The sequence below is a fragment of the Triticum urartu genome, chromosome 5 (assembly GCF_003073215.2).
Source record: "Triticum urartu cultivar G1812 chromosome 5, Tu2.1, whole genome shotgun sequence".
In the NCBI taxonomy this organism is placed as follows: Eukaryota; Viridiplantae; Streptophyta; class Magnoliopsida; order Poales; family Poaceae; genus Triticum; species Triticum urartu.
In genome coordinates, this window is record NC_053026.1 from 434482226 (window position 1) to 434493496 (window position 11271).

The window sequence follows — 11271 nt, forward strand, 5'->3', positions numbered from 1 at the left end:
CGAGACCAACTGCAGCGGGAGAAAAAATTATATAATTGAAAACTTTTTTCAAATACGAATTCACTGATATAATTTTTGCTCCCGCCGCAATCGGTCTTGGTAGTTAAATTTACGGTTAAAGTTGAAGCACGGAGATAGAGGAAGCACTACATTGTGGAATGGAGAGAGTATCTGTTAGCACTGTTACTGCATCCAAGGCGGCCTAAACATTAAGCAACACCTGGCTCTTATCTGCTAGCCTGTTACTACACCAAGGCCGTCTGAGCAACACTCGGACAAAAAGAACACTCGGCCTCCATGGCCACCACCATCAGGAGCGGAGTCGTCGCCATCTGCGCTGCTTGCGCGGCCACCCGACCTCGCCGGCGGCTACCACTTGATCGAACAAGAAGGTTACCCCAACTCCAACGGCCTTCCTTGTCGACCACATTCTTGCCTCAAATAAGATGCCAGGGCGTGTGGCGATCGACAGTCCGTTCCGCCTCAGACACGAGTGGGGCTCCTCCGGTGACTGCCCCGGGGACATCTGATGCCGCCGCCGCCGGCGACGAGGTGCTGCTAGAGGCGCCGGGGAGCTTCCGCGTCTACAGGAGCGGGAAGATAGACCGCCTCAACGACCCCACCATCCTGCCCGCCGGCGTCGACGAGGCCACCGGCGTCACCTCCAAGGACGTCGTCCTCGACGCGGGCACGGGCCTCTCCGTGCGCCTCTACCTCCCCAACAAGCTCCAGGACGCCTCCACGAAGCTCCCGGTCGTCGTCTACTTCCACGGCGGCGCCTTCCTCATCGGGTCGGCCCGCGACCCCACGTACCACAACTACCTCAACGCGCTCGCCGCCGCGGCCGGCGTCCTCGCGGTGTCCGTCGACTACCGCCTCGCCCCGGAGCACCCGCTCCCCGCCGCCTACGACGACTCCTGGGCCGCGCTCCGGTGGGCTGCCTCGGCGCAGGACGGCTGGATCGCCGACCACGGCGACGCCTCTAAGCTGTTCGTCGCGGGGGACAGCGCCGGCGCCAACATCGCGCACGAGATGCTCGTGAGGGACGGCGGGCCGAGGATCGAGGGCGCGGTACTGCTGCACCCGTGGTTCAGCGGGAACACGGCGATCGAGGGGGAGCCCCCGGCCGCGGCCAGGGTGACCGGGCTCCTCTGGTCCTACGCGTGCCGCGGGTCGGCGGTGGGCGGCGCGGACGACCCGAGGATGAACCCGCTGGCGTCGCCGGCGCTGGAGAGGCTCGCGTGCGCGAGGATGCTGGTGACCACGGGGCTCGAGGACGGGCTGGCCGCGCGCAACCGCGCGTACTACGAGGCCGTGGCCGCGAGCGGGTGGCGCGGGAGGGCGGCTTGGCTGGAGCTGGAGGGGGAGGGCCACGTGTTCTTCCTTGGGAAGCTCCATTGCGACAGCGCCAAGCGGCTCATGGACCGCGTCGTCGCGTTCATAGCCGAGGCATGAGCTGCACGTTGTATTGCCCGTATCTTCTTCCTGGAGGCACACATACATAGCACGCCGACATCTGGTTCTGAGCCTCATGTCCAGCAGAAAAACCATGGGGACCTATCACGCCAAAAAAGCACACGCTGACCATCCCCAACCATGATTTTAACCATATGGGAAAATGGTGCAACCTAGGGCCAGGGAACTCCATGTCCGACAGCCACGGCAACGGGGAGATTGCATAATCCTCTTGGGTTTAATGCAACAATAAAAAAGAATTCTCTCCATTGTCAATCCTCTTGAGTTGCAGACTTGGTACAGATTGCTAACAGGTTTTTCAATTCGGTTTGCTATTATTGCCTATTATGAACATAAATTACAGCCAAGACATGTTTTACCTTTACAGCACTGCCGATACCACGTCAATGTGTAATCAAGATTGGTGTCGTCTTCATCTTATCAGTGAGCTGTGAGTCATCTTGTTTCTCGGCGGGCAAAATCGTGCTTGATTCTGAGGTGTAAGGTGTTTCGGCCGTCATCATCAAATATACTACATCTTGACTCTGTCCAGTGTTGATAATAGCAGCATCTGTGGACGACTTCATAAATTTAGCTCATGCGTCTGCGTGATGATTCGTTTGCAACCACCAAGCTCAGTAACAACTCTGATCAAACCCTGGCCTGCTATGCCAAGCGAACAGATGGCTTTGGATCACGACCGCCCCCCTCCGAAGATATTCCAGCGAGATTTGCCGTTCTTCCTGCTTGCACTCGCAGTGACCTTTTTGCCTGATTCCTGGTGCTCCGCTGCTTCTGGTTCCTCGTCTTCCTGAACACCTTCAAGGACAGAGACCGCCGCATCCATGGTCGGCCTCTTTTTGGGGTCCAAGCAAACGCACTCGAGGGCAAGGGCAGCGATTTTCTGTGCGGCACTGAACGAGTAAATACCACCTAGATTGGCATCTATGACACAGCGTATCTTGTGCTTATGTTCGAGATATGGTCTGGCCCAGTCCACAAGATGCTGCTCCCCTGCTGGCCGGTTCGGGTCAAGGACGCGGAGACCTGACAACATCTCCAGAAGTAATACTCCAAAGCAATAGATGTCACACTTCTGTGTAAGATGGCCTGCAAGTGTAGAATTGTTAGGCTTTGGATAAAGGTGATAACTACCAGAAAGACACCATGGCAACATCTTCACACTGAAGTAATGGATTAACAAAAATAAAATGGTTCAAAATAATAAACAAGGCCATTTACACCTCTCTTAAAAGACCATGTAGAACTTTTCGAGCCCACAGTAAATAATACTCCCTCCGTTCCAGAAATAAGTGTGAATGGCCAATCTTGTGTGAGACTGTTCAAATTTGAACTAAAACCACGACACTTATTGTGAAACGGAGAGAGTACTTTTAAAGCAATGGAAGGCAAGTGGCGATGCTATCTGGCAGGCAGCTGTTAGCCAGCCCCAATGCGGTCAGCTCTTGACCAGTACCTTTTCATTTCTAGTAACCTTTCGGTTTTTAGCACTTTCCTCTTTTGTAACTTATCAAGTTTCAGAATACTCCTTCCATTCACAAATACAAGATGTTCTAACTTTTTTGTGAATCGAATGTATATAGACACGTTTTAGTGTGTTTGATCATTCATTTCAGTTTGTATGTAGTCCATATTGAAATATCCAAAACATCTTATATTTGTCAACGGAGGGAGTACATGTCTGTACTGTAACTTTCAGGATTTTGACTTCTGGACAGAACTTTTGATGCCGTGAAGTCGTCTAAGACATGATAGTTGTGACACGCGGCCGTACGTGTTGGATATTTAGTTGTTGAAGAACTCGTATTTGTCGATTCCTTACATGTTATTATAAGGACGGAAATTAGTCTTCAAATGAAGATTGTAGATATATGATCGGAACTCTATCAGAGGTCAGCGTCTGCCGTAGCGAAGGTCGGTAGACCGGGTGTGCAGAGAGCAAAGCACCCGTGGTATGAATTACTCATTTGTTCCTATTAGCGGATTAGCTTTCTACTTCCAACTCAATTCACTTGTACACAACCTTATATATACCCCTCTTGTATGACGGACCAGATGACCTCATTATTAAATTTCTGCATGTGCAAACACTATTGATATAGTGAAGATCACTGTTGACCCATCGGACGGAATGTTTGTAATGGTAAAACTCCGTTTGAAACAATGTGGTAGAAAGCAATGTGCGAATTGACCGTCATGCGCATTTTTTAAAGGTTTTCCATAAACACATTTGCATAATGTCAGAAGTTGTATTCTGAAGATTACCTGTTGCAATGTATTCTGGAGCTGCATAACCATGTGTCCCCACAACCCTTGTGGTTAAATGACTCTCCTCACCAACAGGACCATTAACTGCCAGTCCAAAACCAGCGAGCTTCGCAGTATAGTCCTGCACAGTAGTATGATGCATTCCTTTCAGTAGACATCACATGCTCATATAGGTGAAGTATGATGTACTGACGATTCACTTACTCTGTCAAGTAGAATATGGGAACTCCCAAAATCTCTAAAAATGATATTTGTCTCTGCACAGTGAAGGTAAGCTAGTGCTTTTGCAGCTCCAAGTGCAACTTTCATTCTCAGGTTCCATGAAAGAGGTTGACATGGGCCTCCTACATCAGTGATTTATATAGCAATTCATAAATATGACATACATAACAGTGGACAACAGCGGAGCACGAAATCCTGCTTCAACTTACTCCTATAAAGATGATTGTCCAAGCTCCCACGTGGTATGAACTCATATACTAGTAGCTGGTGCTCATCCTCCAAGCAGTACCCAAATAACTTCACAAGGTTGGGGTGGGAAAGGTGACCTAGGTAATTAACTTCTGCCGCCTATAAAGTTAACAGAGTTAAAAATCCTCCAATATTCCATCAGCACCTCTGAAGCTGTAACTGATAAATTTGAAGTCATCCCTTCCAGATAAAATTTCGAAACTGCGCTAATACCAAACATGAATCATAGCTTCGAGGACAACAACACAAAATAGAATAACAGTTATGCTCACCAACCACTCTTGGTGCCCTTGCAAACTCTCCTGGCTTAATCTTTTCACTGCAACAATTATACCAGTGCCAGGTTTGCAAGGTGACAATGTGTTCTCATCAATCCATCCTTTATATACACGTCCAAATCCTCCTTCACCGAGCAGAGTGTTAGCGCGGAACTTCCTTGTGGCTAACCTGAGATTATCATAACTGAAGATTTTAATACTGGCTGATGGCAAGTTCTGGCATTTAATATCCGCACTTAGAAGCACTGAATCCGAAGAGGCTCGAATGGCTTGACTGCTGCAGGAACTAATCATTTTCCCATCTTTACCACCACCTTTTGAGAACATTCCTGCATATTATGTCTTCAGTACTCTTTAAGGAACAAAACATACACAAAAATACCAAATTAGCTTAATATTTTAAGAGAAAATGTTCTCTGGTGGATACTTTTGCATTGATTTACCTCAGGTCCATAGTTAACTTATCATGTTTTGCAAGTTTCAGATGTTTGATTCTGTTTTTTAGGAAAACTTTGCACAGAAATTTGGAACTGGCTGATGCAAGCTATGGTCAATTGGCCTTGGCCATCATCTGAAAATGGTATGAGCGGAGAGAAGCATAGCAACAGTTGGAAAGGTCAGGTCTTAAGTACTATTTGCCTACCTGAGTTCACACATGGGTTGAAGGCCTGATTGCTTCGTAAGTTGGTTACCTACAACAACGAACTTTAGAGCTTCAGTTCTTGTCTACATGAGTCTCTCTTAGACTCTGAACATATACTAGTAGTATTTTCCCTCAAAAAAATATAGCAGTATTTAAAAACTATTAGTCGTATTCTGTAGACTCACTTAAAACAGATTACAGTGGTTGGTTGAAACATCAAAGAGCTGGCAATCTACTTCAGTTTGTCGGGTGGGAAGACACAACCAAATAATTTTGAGCTTATTGTACATGTTATGAAGTCAATATATTTTATGGATAATGTACAGTATAACTAGTTATTTTATGCATCAGAACATCGCAATATCTATTTAGAGAACACCCTGATATAAAATAGGTGAATGTGCAAGATGAAGGTTCTTCTATAGATAAATATCCTTTTTGGTTCTCAAGCGTAATTTTAAATAAAGGTAACTTATAAAAATGGAATTGGCAGGATGTAGTAAGTGTGCTTTTTGCAAACATGAGGAATCTGTCCAGCACTTGTTCTTAATGAGTTCACGCATTTTATGTGGTGTATGGTCAGATCCGGCATTCCTTCACCACAGAGCACTACTGATATGTTTGACAATTAGCTCTTACGGGGACCTAAAAGATTTTGGGAAAACTTATTAGTTGGAGCGGCCACATGTTTGGGCAGCCCTGGCGCTGGCAGCGAACCTGGGTGCTACTACTGTGGCAAGAGGAAGGGGAATGGCGCTCTCAGCGTGTACAAGATTGGACTTTTCACGAGCTGGTTGGCTGTCTAGGTTTTACACCTCATCGGAGGATGAGGACCACCACATTTGCTCTTTTGCTGAACCTTTTAATCCAACATATTGTTTACTGGACTGTGTAATTATTTCTTTCACCGGGGTGTGTGTGTTACCATTACCAGAAACTTTGTTTCAGCGTTGTAAACTTTTATGGATGTGTGCATCCTGGATGCAGATGCTTAGCTGCGAATCGTCTACATACTAGAGCAACGAAAAGTTCCATTATCTCAATACATGGTTAGTTATTCATCTTAGAAAATGTGGTGGACAATTCTAGTTAATCCAGGAACCTAACTGAATCAGGCTGCAAATAATAATACCCATCTATCTATTAAATATCAAATCCAATAAGCACATACGACAGAACTTATTTTTTAGTTCTAGCAAGCTATACTGTTATAGAATACAAAAGGTTAAGTTAATAAATAGTATAGGTGTAATGAAGGGAAGATTATAATTAAAGGGCAGGGGTATATTAGTGGTATTCATTATTTAGAGAATATGGCAATGAGTTTAATTTAACTCTTCCATATATGTCCACATAGCAAGAGAAAGGCACAGCCTCAGCATTAACCCCATTTGGTGCTGTGCGTGTGTGTGTTTTGAGGTTTCAGGGCTTGTTGAGCTGTGCCCTCAGCATTAACCCCATTTGATACTATGTGTGTTTGTGGACCTTGTGTGTGTGTGAACCTTGTTGGATGCTTGGCTCGTGCGGTTTGCTTTATCTATAAAGCGGGGCGAAAGCCTTTTTCGGTAAAGGCACAACCTGTGAACAGATCCAAAGAAAAGCCATGTCAAAGATGGAGATATCACTGTTCCAGCAGTGTGAGAATATACCTGCTCTATTGGTGAACTTCTGGCTGTATCAATCTCATTTAATTCATCGATAATGGCAGTATCAATCTTACTCAATTCATCCACAACCTCAGCTATAGTAGGTCTTTTCACTCGGTCAGCCTCCACACATCTTAACGCTATTTCAATGCATTTCTTAACTCCATGTGATGTATGCGACAACACAGTTGCCTGCAATGCCTTTTCCCACTTTTCATGTACCTACAGAATTGAGACATAATATACTGGAAGTGGAAGGTGACATGCATGCACACTGGTAAGTCGATAGAACATAATATTTGGAAAACATATATTTTCTTACAAGTTGAATAAATTCTTGGGAAGACATATCCGCCAATTTGGAGTAGCCCTGGTGTCCTGCCATTATTTTTATAATTGTAACGCCCAAACTGAATACGTCAAACTTTGGTGTGATGTGGAACCTATTGATGTATTCTGGTGGCATGTATCCACTGCATGTATCAAGTACACTTACTTCAATAACAAGTTATAACCAACGAAGTCGATTACTTTTCATCAGTTATAAGCTTACGGTGTTCCTATAATTCCTTTTGTGGAACAGGTTTCTGTTGAATCAAAGAGTCTGGACAAACCAAAATCTCCTATCTTTGGCATCATATTCCTATCCAGCAATATATTGGCTGGTTTCAAGTCCAGATGGAAAATCGACTCTTTTGATCCATTATGAAGGTAATTTAATCCCTCACAAATTCCTTTAATGATTTTGTAACGCGTGTGCCAACCAAATCCGCAGGATTCATCTGTAGAGATAAACAAAAATATGCTACCAAGCCTTAATTGGGGGATTGTTTTTGCGTTCATGCAAAAAAGAATACTGTCTAAGTAGAGCATATCATACCCGTGAGATGTCTGTCAAGGCTTCCACCCTCCAAGTATTCGAAGCAGAGAGCTCTATCTTCCACCATAGCAAAAACATATCTCCCATTGTGCTCTACGCATATATGACGAATTTCATGGAAGTAGCCAACTAACCTTACTATATTTTGATGATGGACCCTCATAAGGTTAGTACACTCGTTCTGAAATTGCTTGTCGCTGTCAAGTCCTGGATGCTTGTAATAAAGCTTCTTCACAGCAATCACTTCACCATTGTCGAGTGTTCCCTGTTAAATTATCGTGTTAATATGGTACATGGGTTCTCGTAGTTTGTGATAGTATCATTTGAAAAGAAAAATGGTATATAGCAATCATACCTTGTAGACTACTCCGTACCCGCCAACACCAATTCTGTTGTCCTCAGAAAAATTATTTGTAATTTGCTTTAACAATTGGAATGTAAAATCCCTCGGCGTCGCACTTACATGCTGTAACTTGTTCTCCATGGTATTGTCTATTTCCTAGTAGGACAACTTCGACATTCCATCGACCTAATAATACCACAAAATTCTTTCAGAGAAGATATGGACATGTGTATGCATTGTTTTAGGAATGCATATGCACAATTGTAAACAAAGAATGGACATTTTGCTGCAGCCACTCATTCAAGCATATGTTTTACTGAAGGCTTATAGAGCCTAAACTTTGGGCCCAATCAGAATTGATTACAAATGTCTCCCAAATCAGCAGAAAATACCCCAAAAGGAAAAACTACCAGGAGTACATGGATGTGGCCGGCGAGGTGTGTGAAGTAAATCTTATGAGACATCACAAAACCAGAGAAAAGGGGAGGAAGAACTGAAGAGCAGATCTGGGCCCTTACCTCTGTACCTGCGGTGGCATGGCACATACGGCGCAGGGAGTCGCAGTCAACGGTCGACAGTAGCTACTGTAGAGACGGAGAAACTGCTAGGTAGGTCGCTGCTGGTGGGTGCGCCCCCCTCCCCTCGCACCGCCGGCGAGCAGGACGGCCGCAGGCCCGCAGGCAGGAAGTTGGGGAGGACCGCCGGAGGGCTGCGAGGTTGGAAAGTGGGAGTGGGGGTGGGCAGAACTTGATCCATTGACGAAAGTGGTAAACTATAGGGCGGCGAAGCTTCTGCGCGTCCCCGCGGAAGCGACTACGCGAGCGGTGGTCAGTCCCGCGTTCGTGGCTCCTGTTGTTATTCCTTCGAGTTGAACTCTCGCGCGAACTGCCTGGCGGCCGTTGGATCATTTACCCGCATCTCAAAGCAGGCCTGCGTGACACGTCAGCTAAAGGGAAACGTTTGCATGGTGCGCCTCCTCCAGCGAACCCAGGGCATCTTCAGTTGTTTGGCCCCCAGCGCATCCGGTAAATGCCTTTGCGCGCCGAACGGTTTTTTGATCTGAGGAAAAACAAGTTTCCAGCCGCGCTCCTAGGTTTCGATCCCCCAAACGCACAAAAATTCATAGTTCTCTTTCCCGCTATCAAAAAGTGTCACAGGTTCGACGATCATCATGCCACAGATCGGCGATCGAACATAGCCAAAGTCCGGCGATCAAAAGGTCGGCGTGTACCCCCACACTAGCGGCGAGAAGCTGGCCGGCGACGCGACACTCTGCTGGTACCCCACGCGCCTTGTGGGTACTGGTGATGACGGGAAAATGGCGGGCGTGAGACATGCGTCCACGTCATTGATACATAGTCTTTACCTAATAATAAAGCAAATTGGGTTTCTTTCGTCCGTCATGGCATTTTTTTAGAAAAATCCTTCTATTTTTCTTTACCTAATAATAAAGCAAATTGAGTTTCTTTCGTCCGTCATGGCATTTTTTAGAAAAATCCTTCTATTTTTCTTTACCTAATAATAAAGCAAATTGGGTTTCTTTCGTCCGTCATGGCATTTTTTAGAAAATTCAACCCGCAATTCTGTTTTAAGTTAAAATAAATCGTTATTTTTGTATTTTACATAAAAGTCCCTGTCTTTTCTTGAAATCAACCCGCCGTCCGGATTTAAGTCACACCCAAACCGTTATTTTTATATTTTTTGAAAAACCCCCTGATATTTTAGGTAATTCATCCGCGGATCATATTTAAGTCAAACAAATGCATTTTAAAATCATCCATATCTTTTAAATCGTAACTCCGATTTGAACATGTTATATATCAAATTTGATTAGAAAAATATGTAGAATATGAATATGGGATTATCTTTACCTGTTAAGTATTTTTAAATATTATTTTGGAATATATTTGAGTCAAACCAGATGATTTTTTAAATTATATGTATCTTTTAAACCGTAACTTTGATTTTAACATATTATATATGAAATTTTATTAGAAAAATATGTGGAATCTAAATATGATGTTAATTTTACCTGTTAAATATTTTTAAAATATTGTTATGGAAGCAAATTTATAATTTATAGCGCAAGATTCATTTTTTTCATACCAGCGGCGATCCGGATTGCAAATAAACACCCCACTATAACCATATACGAAAAAGAAAATATCGATAACTACACATGCATACCTCTGAAAAATGTCGCAGGGGAAAACAACAGATTTCTCATCGCGAGAGTGAGAGAAAACGAGAGAGAGAGAGAGAGGGAGGGAGAGAGAGAGAGGGATGGACGCCTTAGGATTAACCATATTCAACACATGTTTTTTGTGTGAACACCGAGGCCATCACAGGCGAGAGTGAGAAGGAGGATAAGTAGCAACACAAATATGATGCCTCGCAAAAATAAAGGAGATGAACCTATTATGGTCTTGAGTGATGGTTGTTGAGTTAAGAACGTGTGTTATGTTTTCTCCCCCGTTGCAACGCACGGGCTCTTTTGCTAGTGAAACTTAAATGCATAAAATAAAAATAAAGATCAAACATTGCAGGTACATTATTTTCAGAACTCTTATATTTACATAAAAATTCTATTAATTACATCTCCGAAAAGAAAACCTCTGATTAAGAATTCCAACTATCTTATTACATAGAATTGCAACACATGACTACTATAAAATGATAAAGAAAAATCGCTCCGCCTCGCTGTCGTTGACACCGGTGTGCTCGAGGGAGCATTCTCGATCTTCTTCAAGTTATCATGTGTCTTGTTCATTTATATTTTTACTCTTGCACTCTTATGAGCAGCACGTAGAGTATGAGTGCAATGCATGCTTTTTTGCATGAGACACCTAATTTATGTAGTCGACTTAACCAACATATGCTAGTATGATCATGCGGCTATCTTAATCAGTTTTTAGGTCATTTCATTTTAACGAGTGATAAGTCGACTAGAAGAGTATCCACTTAATACATGCATGTTACATATTTTATTAATGCACATATGAACATGCATAAGATGATGAGGCACATGATTTAATTCATGTTGGCCTCTGCGCATGCATGGAAATTTAGCAAAAGGGGGTTCTAATATTAGAACCATCCCGTATGTTATCTTGTTTGATATGTTTGATGAGATGCAATATCTTTTATTTTAGTATGGGTCACATGCATATACTCTAACCATCAGTGGACAGTATATGTGTGTTGCATAGAGCCTCTACGCTCTAGATATATAGAATTATATTTTACTTAACCTACACACATTAATT

At 43.9% G+C, this 11271-nt stretch overlaps 2 protein-coding genes across 2 annotated transcripts; one reads left to right on the plus strand and one right to left on the minus strand.

Moving 5' to 3' along the window:
* Positions 1-105: 105 nt before the first annotated feature.
* LOC125509576 (probable carboxylesterase 2) lies at positions 106-1731 on the plus strand. Its single transcript, XM_048674568.1, has one exon. It carries the CDS (start codon positions 298-300, stop codon positions 1453-1455), a length of 1158 nt encoding a protein of 385 aa, XP_048530525.1. The 5' UTR covers positions 106-297; the 3' UTR covers positions 1456-1731.
* LOC125509575 (receptor-like cytoplasmic kinase 176) lies at positions 1706-8833 on the minus strand. The gene is made up of 12 exons (XM_048674567.1): positions 8524-8833; positions 8018-8191; positions 7663-7927; positions 7336-7564; positions 7105-7255; positions 6786-7004; positions 5137-5185; positions 4488-4822; positions 4176-4314; positions 3949-4088; positions 3742-3865; positions 1706-2565 (listed from the first exon to the last, which is right to left on the minus strand). The coding sequence occupies exons 2-12, from the start codon at positions 8144-8146 to the stop codon at positions 2150-2152; spliced, it is 2196 nt and encodes a 731-aa protein (XP_048530524.1). The 5' UTR covers positions 8147-8191; positions 8524-8833; the 3' UTR covers positions 1706-2149.
* Positions 8834-11271: the final 2438 nt, after the last annotated feature.